This window comes from Rhodamnia argentea, chromosome 1, assembly GCF_020921035.1.
Source record: "Rhodamnia argentea isolate NSW1041297 chromosome 1, ASM2092103v1, whole genome shotgun sequence".
Lineage (NCBI taxonomy): Eukaryota > Viridiplantae > Streptophyta > Magnoliopsida > Myrtales > Myrtaceae > Rhodamnia > Rhodamnia argentea.
The window spans coordinates 29,677,527-29,701,825 of NC_063150.1; the positions used below are offsets into that span (position 1 = coordinate 29,677,527).

General features: G+C 42.8%; 4 protein-coding genes and 1 pseudogene across 4 annotated transcripts; 3 read left to right on the plus strand and 2 right to left on the minus strand.

Annotated features, from left to right (window-relative positions):
- Nucleotides 1-255: 255 nt before the first annotated feature.
- On the plus strand, nucleotides 256-873 carry LOC115727369 (germin-like protein subfamily 1 member 13). The gene is made up of 2 exons (XM_048278064.1): nucleotides 256-505; nucleotides 548-873. Exons 1-2 carry the CDS (start codon nucleotides 256-258, stop codon nucleotides 871-873), a joined length of 576 nt encoding a protein of 191 aa, XP_048134021.1.
- A 1,682-nt stretch (nucleotides 874-2,555) lies between these two features.
- On the minus strand, nucleotides 2,556-3,807 carry LOC115727370 (two-component response regulator 24-like). Its single transcript, XM_030657582.2, has 3 exons — nucleotides 3,705-3,807; nucleotides 3,117-3,426; nucleotides 2,556-3,009 (listed from the first exon to the last, which is right to left on the minus strand). Exons 2-3 carry the CDS (start codon nucleotides 3,381-3,383, stop codon nucleotides 2,836-2,838), a joined length of 441 nt encoding a protein of 146 aa, XP_030513442.1. The 5' UTR covers nucleotides 3,384-3,426; nucleotides 3,705-3,807; the 3' UTR covers nucleotides 2,556-2,835.
- Nucleotides 3,808-12,141: 8,334 nt separating this feature from the next.
- LOC115732255 (germin-like protein subfamily 1 member 7) lies at nucleotides 12,142-13,097 on the plus strand. Its single transcript, XM_030662906.2, has 2 exons — nucleotides 12,142-12,322; nucleotides 12,410-13,097. Exons 1-2 carry the CDS (start codon nucleotides 12,205-12,207, stop codon nucleotides 12,961-12,963), a joined length of 672 nt encoding a protein of 223 aa, XP_030518766.2. The 5' UTR covers nucleotides 12,142-12,204; the 3' UTR covers nucleotides 12,964-13,097.
- A 2,653-nt stretch (nucleotides 13,098-15,750) lies between these two features.
- Nucleotides 15,751-16,509, plus strand: LOC125316420 (germin-like protein subfamily 1 member 13). Its single transcript, XM_048284735.1, has 2 exons — nucleotides 15,751-15,868; nucleotides 15,956-16,509. The coding sequence occupies exons 1-2, from the start codon at nucleotides 15,751-15,753 to the stop codon at nucleotides 16,507-16,509; spliced, it is 672 nt and encodes a 223-aa protein (XP_048140692.1).
- Nucleotides 16,510-17,837: 1,328 nt separating this feature from the next.
- LOC115733656 lies at nucleotides 17,838-18,819 on the minus strand (annotated as a pseudogene).
- Between the last annotated feature and the right edge of the window lie 5,480 nt (nucleotides 18,820-24,299).

A 24,299-nucleotide genomic window follows, 5' to 3' on the forward strand; every position in this document is an offset into this window, starting at 1 on the left:
TAGTCTACTCTTTTAAACTTACATCAATAAATTTAGTGTTAAACATTTCGACGAAATTTCAAAATAGTCCTTCCGATCAAATTTCGCCGCAAATCAGTTACGTGGCATCAGGACAGTAGAAAAAGATGTAACTTTCTCATATTAGCTTTGGCAACTGCCACTGCTTTTGCTTATGACCAGAGTCCTCTTTAGTACATATGTGTGGCCACCAATGCCCTCGACTCTGGAGGTTGGTCCGCAAATCTTGCACTACTCATGTCTTTCCATTCCGGCTTATGTTGCCAAAGCAATGACAGGAATTATCTTTCTTATGCAGTATTTGTGAATGGAAACTTCTGCAATGACTCAAAACAAGCAACAGCTGATGATTTCCTCTTTATGGGGTTCGGAAATCCTAGAAACACATCGAATCTGATCAGATCAAAGGTCGCTCCGGCTTTCATCGACCAATTTCCGGGACTCAACACTCTTGGAATATCCATGACTGGCATCGACTTCGCTCCCAGTGGCCTAAATCCTCCCCACACTCACCCTTGAGGCACTGCAGTTCTGATCGCGGTGGAGGGTACGCTACTTGTTGGTTTCGTCACTTCCAACCAATTAAACAACATTCTCTTCACCAAAGTCTTGTACAAGGGGGACGTGTTTTTGTTCCAAAACGGTCTTATTCACTTCCCGTTGAATATCGGAAACCCCTATGCACTGGCCTTCGCTAGTCTTAGCAGCCAGAACCCAGGAGTCATTACCATTGCTAATGCTGTCTTTGGTGCGAAGCCACCCATTTGTGCTGATGTCCTCACCAAGGCCTTCCAAGTCGATAAGCGGATGGTCGGCTCTCTCCAGGCGCCGTATTGGTACGACGACAACAACTAAACAGAATGTATGGCCAAAAACAAAAAGAAAGATTAAACAGAATAAAAGTTTTCTTAGACCAATCATTACTTGCGTATACACAATATCAAGGCACTATGTACTAATGGGATAAGTCGAAGGTGAGGCTCACACAAACACTAACAACTCACTAAGGAAGAGGAACTGAGATAGCTTTTCTATATATTTCTGTATTCAATCGATTCACCAATATCAAAAATGGTTACAAGGCATGCCTATTTATAGGCTTCATACAGGACTCTTGAACTACCTGTATAAACTTGAACAAACCGATTTACATACATAACATTGATACATGTACTGGCTCTTGAAATACTCACATAATAATGACTTTACAATAAAGACCCTTGAAAACTACAAAACAATAAAGACAAGTCTTGGTATGTGCACTAGTTCGTGCATGCGTCTGGGGAGTTGAACAAACATATGCTCAGTGATCGACACTATCCATGATCAAGACAATATTTATGACTTTGGTTTAATTTCTAACATGTACGTCATGCATGACCAGTTTGTAATAAAAGACAGTTCTTTAACATCATCATCATCATCTCTCTCTCTCTCTCTCTCTCGGTAGCGACGAAGATAAGAAAATGCGCACCTGGCCTGCGAGTGTGCGATAACATCTAAATTATCCAGAAATTGGAAACTTATCATCTAAAATTATGTGATTGCCAGATCAAAGTCCAATGCTCTCAAAACTGTATCGGAAAAAGAAGCTAGTACCCAGACAAATGCCGATCTCCAATTGTCTTCAAATTGTGTCAAGAGTGTATGGAAAAAAAAAACATCAAGCATCACTCACATTTACAGACCTAGCAATTGGAATAGCTGGCAAGGTGTCCATCATTATCCAGGAAAGTAAAGTCCCAGAACGACTTTCCTACTCAGTATGCCAAATCTGGTCTTAGTTAGTGACTTCCACTAGCAATAGCAACTTGACAAATTATAGTTAATTCCAGAGCTCAACTTAGCTTAAAGCTATTCGAGTAAGAAGATTGTAAGTTCCATCTTTTTTCTGTTTCATTTAGTTTGAAAGTAGCTAAAAAATTGTTGGCTGAACTCGTTTTCCCCAAGAATGGCTCGTCACATGATATTTCTCAAACCATGGAGTGTGCAATGAGCCCTCGTTCAAACTCATATTGAGGTATACGCATGTTTCTAGGATACGACAAAACCTTGAATGAGTTATGTTAGCATCATCCTTGCCTGATGATATCAACATACCACTTCAATTAGAATACAAATGGCCACTGGAAAAATACAGGGATAATTGACGCTATTAGTTACTTCACCTTTTCTTTTCTAATAAGTGAAGTGAAGATGAGAGAAAACAGAGGTGCGAGTGGGCTTACCGTCGAAGAAGAAATGGTCTGTACTTGATGTTGCAGCTTTGAGATGATGCTAGATAGTTTTGTTTTTGTACAAGAAAAGTGGAGAAGAAACGGTTCGAGCATATAAATACTAAACTCATCAAACTTTGTGCAACAAAAGAAAGCATTTCTACCAAATGTCTATGTTTTTTCACTGCAAACTCATTATGTTCAAGAATGGTCCCCAAAATCTGTGGGAGTTTGCTATCAGAAAATCAAACATAAGTACTTGACTAATCAACCAAAAACAGAAAAATCAATATAAACTGCAAGAGTTACGGATAAGATTAAAATATGTTGACAGCAAACACTAAATCCTCGGTTGATCACAAGCCAAGCTAATGATCTCCATTGTGTAAGAGAGCATAAACGCTTATAAATTTCGTAACTTCCTTTTGATTATTAAGAAATAGATATCATCAGCAAATGACTTGCATGATTACAAAACTCGCATTACCATGCTCAGTCGTACATCTATAACTCAAATAAACTATGTGATCCCTATTATTCTATATTGCAGGTTCACTCATTACTCGTCCTTTAGTTATATGCAGACCATATCAGATCTCTGTTACTTCTTCTCTAGGGCTTCAACAACAGACTTGAGTTTATGAGCAGTCAATGGCTTCTCAAGCCACACATCCAGACCCGCTGCCATAAAGGCTTCCCTGTCAACTTTGGAGTCCCGTGAAGTCACTCCCACGATAATGCTCTTCACCCCCATTGCTCTCAGCTTCTTCGTTACCTACATATGCATATAAAAGGAAGAAATCGTACTTTATATTTGCAAGTGATATTGTACATAAATATGTGTCAAATTTACGATAAAACAAAGAATTAATTAGTTTTTACTTCCGGGCCATCCATGATGGGCAAATCCATCTCCATGAGAATAACATCAAAAGATGAACCAGAAAGGTGAAGATCCAAGGCCTCCTTTCCATCTGTGGCCGTTTCAGTCAGGAGTTCTTTTGCTACTTTGAGCTTGCTAACAAGCATCTCATGCACTCTACACACGAGCACGTTCTCATCCACAATCAACACGGATAGCTTTCCTCTCTTCGATCCATCACTGTCCTTGTCACATCCATGATAGCTCCTAGTGCTGGGGCTCGCCATTGTCTCGAGCTGCTGGAGCACCTAATTAAGCAGGATGGTTGTCCTAGAAAATAAATTTGAAGGATTGAAGAACATATAAGTTCAAGTTCTGCGTGTGTTGCCAAACGGGAAAACAAAAAGACGAATGATCAGAAACATGGTTAATCACAATTACTTAGATGTAAAAAATTTAGCATCTCATATGCATGGAATGACAAAAAAGTAAGAAGACGAGAGTGAAACATAAGATATAGATCATGAACATGCATGAAAGTTTTAATGATATAGTAGATGATGCTCTCTATGCAAAGCCTTAATTTCCTTCTGCGAAAGAGGAGATACCGAAGGTAAAATCAGAATGGAGAGAAAGCTCTGATCAATGCCACTTCAAAATCCACTGCATTCTCGCGTATTTGTAGTGGAAACGAGGATATAGCAAAGTTGGATTTATTACATGATCCAACGAGTATATTCCCAGCGCTATTAATGGCATGATCAAGAAGAAACACACCATAGATGAACTTGAGAGTCAAATGTATGACCCATCATGCCAAACAAGTTGCATTGGTAGTTGGCCCTCTGTTTTGGCTTGTGAGCTGTTTAATCTTCCAATCTCTACTCTACAGCATTTGTTCGTAATCTTACTTGATTCAACGATTCTGATTAACGTAGGATATTAATGGTGGTCACGCAGAAGTTTCCTCAATTGTCATGGCATGTAGCCGTTTCACGACGTGATAGTACCTCTGAGAACATAAATATGATTTTCCATCTTAGGGCAAACAATTTACCCTTTTAACAATGGAAATACACTAAAATAAAAGCGATTTCTTGCTTAGATTTTGAGTAATCCTTGGGAGATTTGATTAATGCACTTAGACAACGTTTGGTTTTCAATGATCTACATGCCCTAATCCAAATGTGCTTGGCCTTGTGGCCCATCTCGGGAAAATTACCAAATTAGTCCTAAAATTGTTGTGTGGATATCAATTCAGTCATAAATTTTTCAATTTTTGCCACTTTAATCCTAAACATTTGTATGAAATTTCAACGTAGTCCTTCCGACTAATTTTTATCAAAAATGACTGACGTGAAAATCAATTATTTCCAATCATTCTGCATCACACGTTGCCGGCTTAGTGATTTCCGCAAAAAAATTGAACGAAAAAGCTACATTTAAATTTTATGCAAAGGTTTAGAACTAAATTTGCCAAATTGGAAAGTTTAGATTTGAATTGGGATCCATAAATAAGCCAAGTACTAAGTGGACATTTTTCTCCGCCTATCTCTGATCTCCATATTCTCAATGATTGAGCTCATAACATTATATAGAAAATGTTGAAAACGATTGATTCATTATTTTATCTCCTAAACTGACAAGGTTGAAACAAGGATCAACACAAGCAAAATGCGTGAAACACGCACACACGAATAAACAAGCTTAAAGGCGCAAATTCGGAGATCTATCACTCATAATTATATCACTAAATCAAAAAGATAAGTCAAATTGCACGAAAATCCAATACCAACTATATGCATAAAACCCTAACTAGGAAATTTGGAAAGTAAGACTAAAAATGATGTTAGTTTAAATTTAAATATTTTCATCTAAGAGATAGAAAATAATATCTGAAATAACAGAATAAACACCCATACAATTCGACCAAAAAAAAAATGCCTATACAAACTCCTATCCATTTCTAAATCAAAAGCATCAACAAATCAAGAAAATTAATTCAACATTGCTTCATTGCCTCCTGCATGGCAAAATTGTCCAAAAATCCTAAACCTATTGCATTTTTGCCAATTCAATCCTAGACCTTCTATTTTGTCAATTGAGTCCTAAATATTTTCATGTTTTTTTCAATTGAGTCCATCCGATTAATTTTAGCCAGAAATTGATGATGTGAATGCCGACCATCCTACATGGCACGGTAACCGGCTGACGTGGACAATTTTAAATAATATGTCTTCAAAATGTATTTATTAATTTTTGTATCATCATTTTATTTTTCCTTTTTTCTTTTCATTGTTTGTATTCTTAAAGTGGCCAGCTAGGGCCCGGTAACCTCGCGGGCTACAACAAGGAAAAATAAAATAAAATAAAAAGGAAACATAATATAACCAATAATAAATTAAAAAATATTAAAAATATTAAAAATATTATTAAAAATTGTCAACGTTAGCGTCTGTCGGGCCATGTAGTATGGCTGATATCCACACCATCGATTTCCCACCAAAATTGACTAGGTGGACTCAATTGGCAAAGCACGAAAAGTTTTAGGACTTAATTGGAAAAATTAAATGACTTAAAACGGAATTAGCAAAAGCGTAATAAGTTTTAGACTTTTTGGACAATTTTTGCTTCTTGGCCATAGTAAATATGTTAAAAACACAAACTTCACGTCGAGTTTTCATGCGTCGGAATATTCTAACAAGCAAACGATGTGAATCGTTGCGGAATTGATGATTGCTCTACGAAGATCCGGAAGGTGCGAATTGTGAACCTCGACCCCCAATCGAACTTGTGATTGGTAACCTTGGTATTTGCGTGACCTGTTGACTAACTAGTGTCAACCAACCAACATTATAGACGCCACGAACAAGAGAACTCGCAATCTTGCTTGATAAGTGGGATCGACCACCACAAGGGAGCTTTGATAAGGTCAAGTCCTCAAAGAACTCAGAGAAGGAGCATCCTCTCAATTGTATTATGAATCAATAATTAATGTCTGCCATCTCGGATCTCGAAAACTCCCTTATATATGATGCTAACACTAGGAGATGCAAATTGATGAAAATACCACTAAATTATGTAAATTGAAATAAAGTCACGAAAATTACCTAAATTCAGAAAAAAAAAAAAAAAGCCTCAAAAGCCATCTAGACTACCCTGAAATGCCAAAAAAGGTCTTTGGTCACAGCATAGCAGTGAGTATTGATCAACGGCATGTTTCCAAGTAGCCGACCAAATTTGAGCCCATTTGGAATTCGCCAGCCTTTGATCCAAAATCACCTCTACTCCAAAAATCACGAACCATGATGCGAACCGCTTGCTGGAATTCCTTCGCCCTTTCTCGAGTGATCGAACCAAGTGAATAGGACAATGGGCCCCTAGCATCTCCTCCTCGATATGGCTCAATGTCCACATCAGAAATCCCTGCGAATATATTGAAATGCTTTTTCCAGCTCTAAATGATCAAACTTTTCAAAAGAGCTCTCCAATTTTCAATTTGTAGCTCATGAACGACATTCTAAATAGGAAATTTCATAAATTCGATTCCTTCATGGTTGTTATTGAGAAAACCCTGAAATGGGTAGACCGAGACTTTTCAACACCGTCAACAAGGTCATCGGTTGTTGATCTCAATAACTTAATACCATTGCGGCAGGAAATGGCTCCACACGATGAAATACTTTTCACCAAAGATTGGATCTTCAGTTCAAAGGAATGCTCCCACCACACGACCCTCTTGACATTGCCAATGAAAACATTTTTTCTGCAGGCTATAGGCAAAAACCGTGTTACCATAGCTTTGGGATCTTCGGCCAATTTCTCTTCAGCGCTTTGCCCTCTTTCTGTCCATTCTCCTTTTAACTTATGCAACTGAGAGTAAGATCTGCCCTACCTCACCAATTCCACCTCCCGAGTCTCAGGAATGTCCATGTATACACTAGTGAGCCAATCCATAAAAGTGGGAATATCTACATCCAACTTGAACTTCCCTTGTACCCCTGCCGCCAATGACCACGGTTAACACCACCACGACCCCACTGATTAGCATCCTAATCACGACTTCAATCCCACGGCTCATCCCGTGGTCATAACCTCCACATCGTCCACCTCCTCAATTCTACCAACCGCTGCCATGACAACCCTTTTAGCGATTCTGGCTAAGGGCATCATCGCGGTCACCCTCTTCCTAGCAGCCAAAGTCACGAGCTGCGTACTGACTTCATAAATCATCTCCCTGCCTGTCATGTCTCGACTCTCGAGTATGCGGCATCCCTATCAAAACGCCTTAGGTCATAAAAGATAACGTCCCAGGTACGCCATTGATCAACGATACCATAGCGCGCATGCGGAAACGTAACTCTCCCAAATCAAGAAATGCAGCGGGGATAGCAAATAAGATCAACATCATCAGTCATATACAAGAACAATTGTCAATACAGTACCAAAAGCAGATGATCATTAACCCTACTGAGCTATAGTCAAATACAACCCCATTCTTCAAGGCGGCTCTCTAAGACCAATAAAAAGGGTATGAGGGTCGGGTAGGGTTAAGTTCTCATCTACTCCCAAAAATCCACGTCAGTACCTACCAAAAAGACTATGAACCCTTGAAGTCATGGTGAAGGGTCGCAATCGGAAGCCAACGAACGCTCCGAAGAAGGCTCAACGATATCTTCTCCATCGGGTCGGGGTCAAGGTCGGAGTCATGCTCGGGGTCTATGATCTCACCGTTCGGCATATCGAGTTCCATCGAAACCAAGGACGGAATAGGTGGAACCATGTCGGCGGCCCCTCGAGTCCATAGAGTGGGCCCCAAATTTCCACCCCATCATCCAAGAACCAGGCTTTAAAGACATGTGCCACACGTTGCGGCAAGCCTTCGTCCATCCAGACCGTGGTGATGTGGAGTTCCCAAGTCCTATTTGTACCCGATTCTAGACGATACACGTTATCGTAGGACGGGTCGATCGGGACCCCGAACCCGACGGTTCCCTACATCACTATGGACTCGAAATGGTTAACACTGGGTGAGATAAAAATCTCCGTGAGTCAACGCCTAAGCCTGGCTAGGGCATTGATTTGTCCAGAGGGTCCTATCGGTCAATCACATATTAACATATAAATATCCCAATCACATGCAGCTCACTTGCTGAAAATCACACGGTATGCAATGCCCGACTTAATATGCCACACATAACAATCCATGGACATCACATCGGTCGCATACACAAGACACCACACGTGGTCCCATCATTAACGGTCATTTGGCCCAATTACACATGACTGGTGTGACTTTACACTATGATTGCCATTGTCTAATGGCAAGACCAGGCTTCGTCCCTTACTTTTGGCAACGGCATCTAATAATCCATGTGATTCCGATCGACACGGCACGAAACTACCAAGAATCCCTATAAGGGCGTCGGTCCGTCACAAGCTGCGACCGGCATCCACTCAATCCGACGACACGGAAAGGCGCACATCTAACAAGTCGTGGAATTCTGATTGACACGGCACGATATTGTCAAGAATATTCCATCGTGTGACCATTCAAGCACAATCAGCAACCAATTTGTTTTATCTTTACGTTTAACCAATTGTCATACAAACGTGCTCAAGATCAACCACAACCTCTGTTATGCAATTCATGCAACTTATTCTTACATATATTCACCCAAACGTACATATTATCCACCGGACTCTGCACATGAAACCGGGTGGTCGACCCTCAACCAATCAATTAATTCAATTGGTCATCCATCAAGATGATTAATCCAATAATCTATATAAACCATGAACTGAGCACGGATAATAACTTGGCAACGAATAATCAATTCAATTGCACATGATTAAATTCATATGTCCACTTGATCGTACGCTCGCCCCTAACCTACCATATGTTCACGATCGAACATAATCATCCAATCAATCAGCCAATTTAGTCCCAACAAACCATATTCGAGCTAACCTAAGTAATTAAGGCCATTTAACCTAAATCGAATCTCTAACTTATCCCGACCCACCATAATTAATCTACCTACACCTCCTAATAATCTAATTGAACTAACTCCGAATGCAATTAGCGTCCTAACCGGGGATTAGAGGTTAACTCACGATTAATTGAGCGAGGCAAGACCAACGATGATCCTCGGAAATTCCTCGGCGCTGACTTTGGGCTCGAATGGATTGCGAACCAAAACCGTCGAACTACGACCCAAACTTTTGGCTTAATGGGTCTATGGCCTAGTACAAGGCCCAACTTCATAGTCCACAATATATTGGGCCTCAGCCCAAAATGCAGGCCCGCGAAAACAGGCCCAACAGAATTGGCCCAGCTCACAAAAACAAAGCACGGTAGAACAGGATAGGCGGTGGGGCTGGCCGTTCGCAGCTGTGGCGGACTTTCCGACAGGCGTTGAGGCGGCAGTAAGTGGTAGGAAGCTTGGAGGGACCTTAAGGTAGCTGGAGGTGGCCGGGGCTGACGTCGGCAGCAGCTAACAGAAGTTGCACCAGACAGAACAGGACAGGAACAAAAACAGGGCAAGTTGGTCGGGGCTATTCCGAAGCTCTAAAGGCGTCGGGGCTTCGTGGGGCTAGTGGCAAAGATCTGAAGTGGTGTTGGGGAGTGTGTGGTGGTCGGAGGTAGCTGGAGAAGGTGGCGGAACAGCGGCGGCAGCAACCACAAGCGGTGTAGGGCAGGGTAGGGTAGCAAAAAACAGAGTAGGCAATGGCAGAATAAGGTTGTTCGTGGCAATTCCGGCATGCTATAGCTACGATTCAACCTGGTGGTGGCTGGACAGTGTCGGAGGAGGTCAGAGGAGGCGAGTAGAGGTCGCGGTGGCAACAGTGGGGCGGCAGCAGCTTGGGAACAGCTACACTAGCGTTGCAGCAGCAGTCTCAACCAGAAACAGGGCAGAGCTGCTCGAGCTCCTTCTAGCTGGCTTCCTGGCAACTCTGGCGGTGTGGCGATGGTCCGACAGTGACGGTGGTGTTCTGTGGTGGTTGTAGTATGGCATGGTGGCTTGGTGCAGGAGTATTGCCGTAGAAAAATGAAGAAAAGAGGGGAAGAAGAGAGGGTGAAAGTTGGTTTTTTTTTTTTTTTGAGGGGAGGGGGGGAGGTGTCGTGGACAAGAGAGAGAGAGAAGTACGGAAATTTTGACTAGAGAGGGCTGGAGTGATAAGGTGGGGCCCACTAATTTAACAGTCTTGTCCCATAGCTCAAAAAGTACTATGGGTATTTTTGCAGATTCGAAAGTTGGATGGGGCATTTTGGTAATTTTACATCCTAGGGTAATTCAGGCGCCCGAAAATCCGATGAAGGGTAATTTAATCCAAGCTTGAGTCGATTTAGTCAGAATAAGACCTAGTACAAAATTTTCTAGTTCTAGAGCGCGACTACTCCTTTAATCGAAACCTCATCGAATCCGATCAGCGCTCCGAGAAATTTTCAATTTCCGATTTCTAATTCCTTAATATCCAATCTGGATTAATGAACTGGAATTCACCATCATTCCATAAATTGGATTTTACTATTAAACAAAGGTCAAATTTTCATGGCGTCACACTGCCTATTCCCATACAAATTAGATTCCACCCCATAGGTCAGGTGATGCCTCTTCCAAACTACCAGAGTGAGCTCTATGAACAATTGTGTAGGGGCATTACTAGCCGCAGCACCACTTCTTTGGTGGCCTAACTCCCTGAAAAAGCAACAACTTTAGGTCAATTCCATATTCCCCCCTGAACTTTTTTTATCTAAGAAAAGACCCAACTTTAGGTCCAGTCCTAATTATGCCCTATACATTTTCTGTCAAAAAAAAAATCTCAATTTTAGGTACAATCTCAAATCTACCCCGAATTTCATTTTTTAGACAAAAAAATATCACCAACTTTAACTTTACTCCCATATTTGTACCCATTAGCCCTCCGTCAAAAAATGATCCTTAGCTATCTCTAATTGTCACATCAAAGAAAGGTTTCGTATTGGAGACGATTTCCACATCGCCTTGCTAACATAGATTTCCTATTGACGTGGAAATATCACATCAAATAACTAATGGCGATTTGACACTAGAATAAAAGTTTGTGACTTTTTTTGAAAAAAGAAAACTCCTTGATTTCATATCAAATAACAGTTGCATTCTAGAGATAATTTTTCATTTTACCCTGTTGATGTGGATTTATTACAAACGTGGAAATGCCACTTCAAACAACTAATGATGATTTCTGGATATCTGGTTAAGGGGACAGATTTGGGGCTAAATACAAAGTGTGTGTCTTTTATAGACAAGAAAAGGCTTTGGGGCAGATCTTGGACTAGAGTTAAAATTGATGTTTTTTTTTTTTTTTTGACAAGGGAAAGTTCGGGGTAGAATCGGGACTGGGGGTAGAATTGGGACTAGATCTATAATTGAAGGATTTTTTTTTGTAGACAAAAATAAAGTTCACGGAAGAATTAAAACTTGACCTTAAGATGAATTTTTTTTATATTAAAAGAAGTTTGGGATAGAAGTAAGACTGAGCCTAAGTTTACATTTTTTAGTGCCCGTTAGGGGTTTTCTCCTTGGACCGGATGGCTGAGCAAGCATATTTAGGAGTCCTTCATGCAACTGCCTCCATGGTTCGTCGAGATGAAGATGACTATGGAAAGCGTTCTTCTGCAATCTAGATTACTCAAAATCATTTTCAGACATTAGACCTCGCACAAGAAATACTCTTTACTTGGTAACCTTCTTTGAGATGTGCAAGTTGTCAAAGAAATGAAGAAAAGGTACGAGGATGGAAACTTCATCAAAGACCATTTCCATAGTAGGTGATGTGCATTCTTCGGGCACGAGGAGACCAAATCAAACGGATCGCCAAGTCGTCGTAGTTGTTATAGAGTAATACACCATTGGACTTGAGAAGGGGAAAATAGATAAAACCTCTGAAGACTCGGTAATCTGCAGGGAAACTTGCTGAACAAACTATAAACCGGGTCAAACATTTTCATCTATAAAGAGAGATCATGTTGCCATGCATCTCCTCACTCCTCCCTCGAGCAATACTAGTCTGTGCAAGGATTAGAGCTTGAGATCAAGGCCCTAAATCCTATCCACAACCACAATGAAGTTTCTTCCAGTTAGCTTTCTCATATTGGCTTTGGCAGCTGCCGCTGCTTTCGCTTATGACCCGAGTCCTCTTCAGGACATATGCGTAGCCACCAATGACCTCAACTCTGGAGGTTGGTCCTCCATTCTTGCACTGTTCATGTCTTTCAATTCTGCCTTATGATGTCCAAACTATAACGCCAATTCTTTTTCTTATGCAGTATTTGTGAATGGAAAGTTCTGCAAGGACCCGAAACAAGCCACGGCTGATGATTTCCTCTTTATGGGGTTCAGGAATCCTGGAAACACATCGAATCCGCTTGGATCAAAAGTCACACCGGCTTTCGTCGACCAATTTCCAGGACTCAACACTCTTGGAATATCCATGGCTCGCATCGACTTTGCTCCCGGCGGCCTAAATCCTCCCCACACTCACCCCCGCGGCACTGAGGTTCTGGTCGTGGTGGAGGGTACGCTACTTGTTGGATTCGTCACATCCAACCAATTAAACAACACTCTCTTCACCAAAGTCTTGTACAAGGGCGACGTGTTTGTGTTCCCTATTGGTCTCATTCACTTTCAGTTGAATATTGGAAACACCTATGCGCTGGCCTTTGCCGGTCTAAGCAGCCAGAACCCGGGAGTCATTACCATTGCTAATGCCGTCTTCGGAGCGAAGCCACCCATTTCTGCTGACGTGCTCACCAAGGCCTTCCAAGTGGACAAGAAGGTTGTTGACTACCTCCAGGCACAGTTTTGGTACGACAACAACTAAAAGAATCTACGACCAACATAAGTTACATGGAGTGATTGAATCATGACTTACAAGATTGACGTTGTTTCCATAAGTGGTTGTTATACACATAATTAAACTATGTACTCTTGTATGACTGATTCGAATAAAATATTGTTACCCTTCTCTCTCTTTCAAGAGTTCAAGTTTGATAAATTACAGCAGCTGACATTTCTCACTTTATCACCGACGTACTAAATTCCGCAGATACCTTGTCGTTTTGATTATTAACGCCAAAAGAAAAATCTTTCCTGTAGTCATTTTCCATCTACAGTTGTAACTCGTAACTGAGCTGGAAATTATTTCCCAAGAATGTGGCCGCACATAAATACAGTTTATAAGTGTGTATGCATCTCAGTAGGACAAAGTCACAATGTCGAATAAGATATGGCATAGATCTATTTCCAGAAGCAATCAATGTTATAAACCATGCATGGATATAGCGGGTAAATGCAGAGACACGAATGCCGCACTTGCTATGCTCTTAATTTGACCATTTCCAAAGGACCTTATGGCTATTGCACGGAACAAATTTTGAGACGTATCAAGGTTCGGAGGAAAATTTGTGGATGACATACCAAGGAGAGCCAGCAGATAAAACAGAACTAATCCTAACGACCTGGTCTCGACCCCAAAGGAGTACTCAAGATTGTCAAAGTGACTCGATTAGGTTCGGTTCTCACCGTAACTCGCTGTCATAAGTCTCAACTATTCCCTCCATTGGTATTATTTCTCCTTGCTCCAGTCGCATGGAAGCTCAGAGCCGGGAAAATTCAAAAAGACACACCACGCAAAGCGATGAGGTTCCTGCGTATTTCCTTTCAAATAGCTTCAACTGGTCCAGGTTACTTCACTAAAAGGACTCCCTGAGGTTTTGTATGTAGGAAAAATTAACATAAATTTGCAAACCCCCGAGGTCTAGTTGTTGTGACTTACATTTCATGGTGTTAGGTGAAGTGCAAAGTCAAATAATCGAACCCAAAGGCCATTGGACCAGGCATGTTTGAACCTTCCTCAAGTGAAACCTAGTGAGGGAATTTATTAATTATGAGAAGGTGTCAGATAGCTATTACAGAAAACAAACATGGTCAGATCATATTACTTGAAATTCCATTTCAAGACTTGGCCTAAATGGATTTAGTCCCCGGTCATTGCACCACTTCATGAAGGTTGGTGATCATTTCTTAATCTGAGGAACAGGAAATCAACGGACATGTGCTTGTAGTTGTTGTGGAATGACTCGTACATTGTGTTTAAAACTAAATATGCATAGTAGTTGCAGATTTGCCAATTTTATGCTGCATATCATGCAGAGGCACTGTTCTGGGTCAACAAATCGTCATCCATGAATGGAGCACTCGTTGCCATGCCTCATCAAGTAGATGACCCAGACTTATCAACGTATTCAGCTGGACATAACTTGTTTTCAGGAAAGTTTAATATGGAAAAGTTCAAAATAAGTGGGAGACAGAGACTCGCTGTAACCAAGTCGGAATCCCCTCTCATTTTTTATATGGAGCAGGTGTTCAGTGGAGAATAGAAAGCCCTGAACCCTTAGAATTCCAGAATCAACAACGGTTCGGATGTGAAGCTCACAGCAGAGGTACAATTTTTGAACGCACCATCATCTAGACAGACATCTTCAACAACTCCCACATGTATATTAAGAAGTATTGCTGACTCCAGGCCAGAGCAGAGCTGACCGGAGTTGTGGCTTCTGTTTATTTGCTATCTCTTCGTCTGACTCATCATGATAAGCATAAAGGTTCCGTTGTTCATCCCCACGAGTCCCGATCTTTTCTTTAGCAAGAACTTCAAAGTTAAAAATAGTAAATTGAAATTTGGTAGTCTGGGGAAGGTTGACTTAGTTGTATATTGTTTCCAAACAGTAAACTCATGACCTTCCTGAAGCGTCAGTTTCCAAGAGAACTGAGCAATTTGCAAGATTCACCAGTCCAAGAAAGTAAATGAATTATACTGTCTATCCTCAAGTAATTTGTCTTGTAAGCTCAGATGATTAAGGTACTGTGCATGAAACCATAACCTTCTGTTCATTAGGTTTTAAAGCAGTGGCAGCTTGCGACAACAGTATCTTATTTCCAAGCTCCCCATGAACTGTTCTCGAAAGAAGAGAAAGTTATCACAAGCATCATTTGACAGGTAAGGCCTCCTAAAGGAAGGTTGTATATCTAGGTTTGGCCAACAAGAGAGCGCATTGCTACCTAGTTTATGGTTGTGAACTTTGGTGCCTGCTACGTGCAAATCAAATGGAGTCTCCAAATTATACATCAACAGGGTAAATCAGCAACCTGAAATTTTTCCAAATTAGCCATGGCCTGTCGATTCAATCTTTCTTCAGATAGGAAAGTGTTAGAAGGAGTTGGTTCGTGATTGATGACGCTCCAATGAGTTGATGCCGAAGAGTTGAAATGGTGAAGAAGAAACAATCAAATCTTTGCAATAATTGGAGTTTACCACTTCCATATCACATAAAATATGAATTCTTTAAGCTGGAGAAGAGGAAATCTGACCGGCTGCCTCGTCAAAGCAGTTGTTGGGGAACGTTGTTCTTGGACTTAAGAAGGAGAAGAAAAATATATAACCTTTAAAGACTTGGTAAGCTGCAGAGCACTTTGTTCAATAAACTATACTGAGTCCAAGAACTGTCATCTATAAATAGATACCATGTTACCATGAAAGACAACTCACTCCTCCCTCGAGCAATCATACTTTTCAACTCGACATCAGAGCCCAATTCCCTGTCCAACAATGAAGTGTCTTCCGATTAGCTTTCTCATATTGGCCTTGGCAACTGCCACTGCTTTTGCTTATGACCCTAGTCCTCTTCAGGACATATGCGTGGCCACCAATGACCTCAACTCTGGAGGTTGGTCCTCCATTCTTGCACTATTCCTGTCTTTCAATCCAATCTTATGATGCCAAAGCAATAACAGGAATTCTTTTTCTTATGCAGTATTTGTGAATGGAAAGTTCTGCAAGGACCCAAAACAAGCAACAGCTGATGATTTTCTCTTCATGGGGTTCAGGAATCCCGGAAACACATCGAATCCGCTTGGATCAAAGGTCACACCGGCTTTCGTCGACCAATTTCCGGGACTCAACACTCTTGGAATATCCATGGCTCGCATCGACTTCGCTCCCGGTGGCCTAAACCCTCCCCACACTCACCCACGAGGCACCGAGGTTCTGGTCGTGGTGGAGGGTACGCTACTTGTTGGCTTCGTCACTTCCAACCAATTAAACAACACTCTCTTCACCAAAGTCCTGTACAAGGGGGACGTGTTTGTTTTCCCAATCGGCCTCATTCACTTCCAGTTGAATATCGGAAACACCTATGCACTGGCCTTTGCTGGTCTTAGCAGCCAGAACCCAGGAGTCATTACCATTGCTAATGCCGTCTTTGGAGCGAAGCCACCCATTTCTGCTGATGTTCTCACCAAGGCCTTCCAAGTCGACAAGAAGGTTGTTGACTACCTCCAGGCGCAGTTTTGGTACGACAACAACTAAACGGAATGTATGGGTAAAAGTAAAAAGAAAGATTAAACAGAATAAAAGGTTCCTTAGAACAATAATTACTTGAGTATACGGAAGATCAAGGCATACTATGTACGTCATGTATGACCGGTTTGTAATAAAAGACAGTTATTTAACATCATCTCTCCAGTTTGTAATAAAAGACAGATCTTTACCATCATCTCTCTCTCTCTATGGGTAGCGAAGATAAGAAAATGCACACCCGGCCTGGAAGTGTGTGATAACATCTAAATTATGCAGAAATTGGAAACTAGTTATCTAATATTATGTGATTCCCAGATCAAAGTCCAATGCTCTCACAACTGTATCGCAAAAAAGAAGTTGCATCAATGATCACTCACATTTACAGTCCTAACAATCGGAAAAGCTGGCAAGGTGTCCATCATTATCCAGGAAAGCAGAGTCTTAGAACAACTTTCCTGATCAGTATGCCAAACCTCGTCTTAGTTGGTCACTTCGAAACCTTAGCTTCAGAACAAGGTAACTTTCTTATAATTAAACGACCAGACTAGAAAAGAATTAATTGCACCCGTAATCCTCAACTTTGCCATGTCTTATAAGCTCCAGAAGGCACTGGAATATCAGTGAATGCTCATAAACACATTGGAACTGAAACTTCCTTTCAATGGCGCTGCAGAGAAGTGGCAGATTGGGAGAAGAATGGTATCTTTTTCCCCTACCATCCATGAACTGTACTCGGGAAAAAAACAAAGTTAGAAAGAACAAGCCCCTGATGGATGAGGGATCAGCACATCAAATGTTTAAAACACCAGTGATGCGCTTACTGTTCATGAAGGAATACTTATTTTATCAAATTTTTGTGAAAGGAAAGAGTGCAATGCAACCAAGAAAATGTTAAGAACTTTCGTATTTGGTACCAAACAGGGGATATCGGGAACAATTATTTTCAGGATGAAGATAGATATGGCTATAGTCTTTCCTCTTGCGACCTAGATAACCAATTCAATGTTGCTTTGAGATGATGCTAGAGAGTTCTGTTTTTGTACAAGAAAAGTGGTGAAGAAACGATACAAAGATGTAGAAATCAGCCAAGACCACTTCCATATCAGATGATGTGCCTTCTTCTAGCTGGAGTTTGCTATGAGAAAATCAAACATAAGTACTTAACTAATCAACCAAAAGCGGAATCTGAACTTCAGGAGTAACAGAAAAGAATATCATATGTTGACAACATACGCTAAATCCTCAGTTGATCAGAAGCTAAGCAAACAATCACCATCACACAAGAGAGCATAAAAAATTACAAATGATGTCTCCTTCTGGTTAATAAGCAATAGATATAACCAGTGAATGACTTGAATGATTACAAAACTCATGTTACCATGCTCAGTCATACATCTATAATTTAAATAAACTGCATGAACCCTATTACTCTATATTTTGTAGGATCACTCATTATTCTTCCCTTAGCTATAAGCTGGCCAAATCACATCTCTACTTCTTTTTCTCCTGGGTTTCAACAAGAGACTTGTGCTTATCAGCAGTCAATGGCTTCTCAAGGCACTCATCCAGACCCGCCGCCATAAATGCTTCCTTGTCACCCTTGGAGTCCCATGAATTCAGTCCCACGATCATGCTCTTTGCCCCCATTGCTCGCAGCTCCCTCGTCACCTACATATGCAAATACAAGGAAGAAATCATAAATTGTATGTGTAATTGACATTGGGCCTGTATATGTGTCAAATATGTGATAGAATGAAGAATTAAGTAAATTTTACTTTCGGGCCATCCTTGATGGGAAGATCCATCCCCATGAGAATAATATCAAAAGACAAACCAGAAAGTTGACGATCCAAGGCCTCCTTTCCATCTGTGGCAATCTCAATCAGGATGTCTTTTGCTACTTTGAGCTGGCAAAAAAGTGTCTCAAGCACCCTACACATGAGCACGTCACAATCAACACGGATAGCTTTTCTCTCATCAATCCAGAATTATCGCGTTCCTTGCCACATCCACTATCGATCCCAGTGCTGGGGCTCACCATCGTCTCGCATTGCTGGAGCTCCTTTTCCTGGAAAATAAATTGAAAAGAATGAAGATCAAATGAGTTCGAGTTCTAGATGGGTTTCCCAGATGGTGAATGAAAGAATGTCATAGTATCCATCTCAATGGTGATGCAACAATGAAAATGATGACATCAATCATTAAATGGTGAGCGATAAAGGAGAATAATAAGAAAAAAGGAGAGAAAATATAAGATAGAGATCATGAACATGCATGAAGATTTCTATGATATAAATAGATCAAGATCTCTATTCTCTGCCATTACTTTAGTGGAAGAGGAGATAGTAAACGAGAGAAAGCTCTAATCCTTGTCGTTTCAAGCAAGCGTAGCAACTTAGGTGTATATATAGTGAAAAAGAGGATGATCAAGTTGGATTTTTTTACATGATCCAACGAGTTGATTCTCCATAATGCCGTAAATGGCATGATCAAGAAGAAAAACACACAGGAGATGCATAACTTCAGATTCAAATGTATGATTCCATCATGCCAAGCAAGTTGTATATGTCACGCCCCGACTCTCGAGCCCGCGACATCCCTACCAAATCGCCACGAGGTCACGAAGGATAACGTCCCGGGCGCGTTATCGACCTTTCACAATATACGCATGCGGAAACGGTTTACTCCCGGACAACATATAAACAAACAGGGATAGCATAGCAGGAAATACATACCAAGGCAGATAATCAAAAGGTAACATATACGGTCACCGGACAGCAGATGAGTCTTAACCCTACTGAGCTACGTAAATATATACATCCCCATACTTCGGGGCGGCTCACTAGACCTCAAAAGGTTACTAGGTCAGATAAGGTTAACTTCTCATCTACTCCAAAAGACTACCTTCATAACTTGGCCTTGGTATTCGTAAAGCTCCATCACTTGGGACACGAAAGTGGTTCCCACAACGGGGTGAGATATAAATCTCGGTGAATCAAGCCTAAGCTCGGTTAGGACACCGATTCACCTAAAACATCCTAACCACGAGGATTATAACACCACGATATAACCATATATCCAACAATCATATCACATGGCAATAATCATCCACATGCATACTTACCAGCCTTGAGCCACACATAATGCAATGTTTGACTCCACTCAACAGCCACATCAGACAACCATCCGAACACGCATCACACTCACAAGTATGCACTGGACACCACACAAGTCCATTTATTAACGATGATCGCGCCCTTGGCGCCACGGTGATGAGGATCCACGCGACCGGCGTGATCGACTCTCACAATTAATGCGATCCCGCATTCTTCCGGCGGGACCGGGCTACGTTCCTTTTCCCTCTCGGCAACGGCTACTACAAGCGGTGTATCCAGTGCACCCCGCACGGCACGGCAAGTAGGCATCCCTATACGGGGCTTCGGTCCATCACAAGCTGCGACCGGCATCCGATAATCCCTTAAAACCGTACGTACCATACGGGGCATGAATTATCGTGCTTCTAGCAAGTCGTGTGATTCCATAAAAATGGTCCGGTGTGTACTATGTGTACGATACGAACTTGCTAGGGAAACCCATCATCGTTCCGTCATATGACCATACAGCACACCCGACACATCAATCAATTTATTCTCTTTGATTTAGGCCGGATGCTCACACAAACGTGCTCAAAGACTCGGCCCCAAGGCCATTTTCATGCTAAAATATGTCTTTGATCTTGCACACGGTCATATGCATATGCAGACTACCGAATAGACACCGCAAAGATATACGGAACAATTAATTCCCAAGCGGACGCCAATTCACTCAACGAGCATCCAGGATACTCAAATCAACATTTCAACGTGGCGATCCGCCCAAACAAAGTCATCAATTCAACACGAATAAACCAATTCGATTAGGCTACATAAAGGCTCAATTTCGTGTCAAATTCATTAATTAGCCAATTTGATTTAAAATCGCCAATCGATCGCTCGTCCTTAACCTATCGCTCGCTCGCGATCAAATCACAATATACAGTCAAATTCATCTAACAACAATTAGCCACAGACAATTCTAATTTAATCGATTATGGTCATTTACCCTAATCCGGGTTTCTAACTAATCCGACCATAATCAAATCTACCTAATTGCCCTACCGACTAGCTAACTAATTCTAGGCGCAATTAGCGCCCTAACCAAGGATTAGGGTCAACTCACCAACAATGGCGGTCGAGGTCGGGTCGGGCACGAATTTCGAGGTCGGGGCTGAAAATCACTATTCACGCGGAAAACACTGTTCACGCCGGAAATACTGTTCACCGTGGTACTGTTCCGGAGACACTGTTCACGGCCGAAAACAGTGACGAGTTCGGCGGTGAAATCGCTGCAAACGGCAGCAGCTCAGCGATTGGAGGTCCGGCGAGCGACGGAAGCTGAAAAACAGAATTAACAGAGGTAAAACAGGGGAAACCGGGCTGAGTTGGGGGGAAAACGATCTCACGGGCTGAGGCGAGGCTGGGGGAAGGCTGGGGGACTCACCTACAGGTCGAGGACGACCTTCGGGACCAGCTAGGGGCGGCGGACGGTGGCCGGAGGCGGCCGAACAGCAGCGGTGCAGAAACCAGTGCAGAAACAGAGGAAAATGAGCAGAACAGGGGAGGCTGTCCGGGGCTCAAATCGAGCTCTACAGGCGGCGATCGGCTTCCGGCGACTTCGTGGGACAACTAGAGGTGGAGGACGATGGTTTGGGGTGGTCGGCGGCCAATGGGTGCAGCTCAATCGCAGCGGAGAACGGCTGAACAGTGGCTCGGCGCAAAACAGGGAAGCTGCGCCGAGGTGCTGTTATGGGCTGAATCGCGGCGGTCCGACGAGGTACGGGCGGCGAAACAGAGTTGAGAGGGCTGTGGGAGGGCGGAGGACAAAGACCCAATGGTTGGTGGCGGTCCGAAGCGGTGACAAAGGCGGCTAAAGCTTGGACAGCCCTCTAACTCCAAAACAGAGCACAGGGGGCGCCGGGGCTTCTGTGGGCTGCTCGCAGCGGCGAACGGCGGCCGGAGGTGGTGGGGTCGAGGTGGCAGCAAGGCGGTGGTGTGGTGGTGGTGTCGCTCGGGGCTGGTGTCGCACAAAAATGGCCAAAGGAGGAGGAAAGGGTGTTCGGTGTGCAGGGGGGAAGGTTCTCGCGCAAAGCACAGTGGGGGAGAGACAGCAGACGGGGAGAGAGAGAGAAAATCACGTGGCTTTGACTGAGGTGGCTGAGGATTGACTGAAGGTGGGGTCCACCCATCTCTTCAAATTTAATGAATTTCGTCCCATACGCATAATATCCAAGGACGAAACGGTCTTTTGATAAATCGGGACTAATCGGATTTTTGGCTCAATCGATTGGGAATAAAATTTAGATTTTCATGGGCTAATTTCGGTCCGGAAAAGTTTAGGCGCGACGAACAAAAATCCTAATTCGCGGCGACCACGATTTCGAGACCCGATCGAAATCGAACGACATTTCGGAAATTGTTCAAAATTCGCCACGTACGTCCTTTCGATCCGAAATTTAATACCAACTAAAGTTCAATAATAATCCTTTTTATTGAACTCGGTCTCTGTACCAAGGGCCTAATTTCCGGGGCGTCACAACTCTCCCCACCTTAGGAAATTTCGTCCCCGAAATTACTGTACGATCACGATTCTTCAAAAAGATACGGGTAGCTACTCTTCATAATTTCTTCGTTCTCCCATGTAGCTCCTTACGTTCCATGGTGTTGCCAAACCACTTTGACTAACTTAATCGTCTTGCTCCGGAGCACTTGCTCCTTCCCGTCCACGATTCCGATTGGACGTTCCACGTACGCGGCTCGCTCATCTAGCTCAATTTCTTCATAACTCGGGACATGAGCGGGGTCCGGTTCGTACTTTCTTAGCATCGACACGTGGAATACATTATGCACTTGAGCCAGTCTTGGCGGCAACGCAAGACGATATGCCAGATTTCCTATCCGCTCCAAAATCTCAAAAAGCCCGACATATCCGGGGCTCAACTTTCCTTTCTTGCCAAAACGAGATGTCCCTCTCATAGGCGACACCTTGAGAAAAACATGATCGCCCACTTGGAATTCTAGAGGTCTACGCCTCCTATCTGCATAGCTCTTACGGCGACTACGAGCGGTTCTCGGTCTGTCTCTGATAACTTTGACCACTTCCATAGATTGTTCCACCAACTCCGGACCGGTGATTTTCCTTTCACCTACCTCGTCCCAACAAAGCGGCGTTCGGCACGCTCTACCATACAACACTTCAAATGGTGCCATCTTGATACTCTGTTGGAAACTGTTGTTGTAGGCGAACTCCACCAAATGCAACTGCTCTTCCCAACTGCCTTTGAAATCTAAAACACGGGCTCTCAACATATCCTCCAGAGTCAGTATCGTCCTTTCAGAGTGACCATCTGTCTGCGGATGATAGGCCGTCTTGAGCTGCAGCTTCGTTCCTAAAGCGGTTTGTAGACTCTTCCAAAATGTTGCGGTGAACTTGGGATCACGATCCGAGGTGATCGTCACTGACACTCCATGCAATCTCACGATGTGCCTCACATACAAATCTGCATATCTGTCCAAAACGAAGTCTTTTCTTCTTGGAATGAAGTGCGCCGACTTCGTCAATCTGTCTACCACAACCCGGATTGAATCATGTCCTCTTTGACTTCTTGGCAATCCCATCACGAAGTCCATCGTGATATGCTCCCATTTCCACTCCGGAATCTCTAAAGGCTGCAGCAAACCTCCGGGTTTACGGTGCTGCGCCTTAACCCGCCGACAAGTCAAACACTTAGCCACATGCTTGGCTATGTCCGCTTTCATGCCATTCCACCGGTAGTGTTGCTTCAGATTCTGATACATTTTCGTACTTCCGGGATGGATACTATAAGCGCTACGATGTGCCTCCGATAAGATATCCTCCCTTAAACTTTCATCGACCGGCACAACTAGACGTCCTCTAAACTTCAGTATCCCATCCTCGGCCACTTGAAAATCGACCCTTCGCTTAGCTGCATCTTCTTGCGGGATCTTACGTATAGTGGCATCCGTCGACCGTAGGGTCTTAATTCTAGTCCGCACCTCTGGCTCAATTCTCAATGTAGCTACCGGACTCGACAGACGACTTATCTCCAACTTAAAGTCCGAGTCTCTCACTTGCTCAAGCAAACGCCATTCATGTACACATAATTGAGCAATCACCGATTTTCTACTTAGGGCATCCGCAACCTTATTCGCCTTACCCGGATGATACAAGATCTCGCAATCATAATCCTTGAGCAGCTCCATCCATCGACGCTGCCTCATGTTCAACTCTTTACGAGAGAACAGGTACTTCAAGCTCTGATGATCGGTATACACTTGAAAACTTTCTCCGATCAAATAATGCCTCCGGATCTTCAAGGCGAACACGACCGCAGCCAATTCCGGGTCGTGCGTCGGATAGTTCAACTCGTGGGGTCTCAATTATCGAGACGCATACGCTACTACCCTTCCATGTTGCATCAACACGCAACCCGGACCTCTAAGAGACGCGTCACTATAGATCTCGAATCCTCCAGGACCGGACGGAATAGTCAACACGGGAGCCGTAGTCGCCTTATGCTTAAGCTCTTGAAAACTACGCTCACACTTGTTTGTCCATTCAAACTTCATATCCTTCTTCAATAGCTTAGTTAAAGGTGAGGCTATAGCTGAAAATCTTTCCACGAAACGTCTATAATAGCCTGCCAAACCCAAAAAGCTTCTGATCTCCGTCACTGTCTTCGG

What these genes read in the sequence shown, in the direction of transcription:
- LOC115727369 (XM_048278064.1), top strand. Translation starts at nt 256, where the DNA reads ATGTCTTTCCATTCCGGCTTATGTTGCCAAAGCAATGACAGGAATTAT. An exon ending in TGGCATCGACTTCGCTCCCA is followed by an intron (nt 506 to 547) that starts GTGGCCTAAATC and finishes GAGGCACTGCAG; the next exon opens with TTCTGATCGCGGTGGAGGGT.
- LOC115727370 (XM_030657582.2), bottom strand. Translation starts at nt 3,383, where the DNA reads ATGGCGAGCCCCAGCACTAGGAGCTATCATGGATGTGACAAGGACAGT. An exon ending in CCATCATGGATGGCCCGGAA is followed by an intron (nt 3,010 to 3,116) that starts GTAAAAACTAAT and finishes ATGCATATGTAG; the next exon opens with GTAACGAAGAAGCTGAGAGC.
- LOC115732255 (XM_030662906.2), top strand. Translation starts at nt 12,205, where the DNA reads ATGAAGTTTCTTCCAGTTAGCTTTCTCATATTGGCTTTGGCAGCTGCC. An exon ending in CAATGACCTCAACTCTGGAG is followed by an intron (nt 12,323 to 12,409) that starts GTTGGTCCTCCA and finishes TTTCTTATGCAG; the next exon opens with TATTTGTGAATGGAAAGTTC.
- LOC125316420 (XM_048284735.1), top strand. Translation starts at nt 15,751, where the DNA reads ATGAAGTGTCTTCCGATTAGCTTTCTCATATTGGCCTTGGCAACTGCC. An exon ending in CAATGACCTCAACTCTGGAG is followed by an intron (nt 15,869 to 15,955) that starts GTTGGTCCTCCA and finishes TTTCTTATGCAG; the next exon opens with TATTTGTGAATGGAAAGTTC.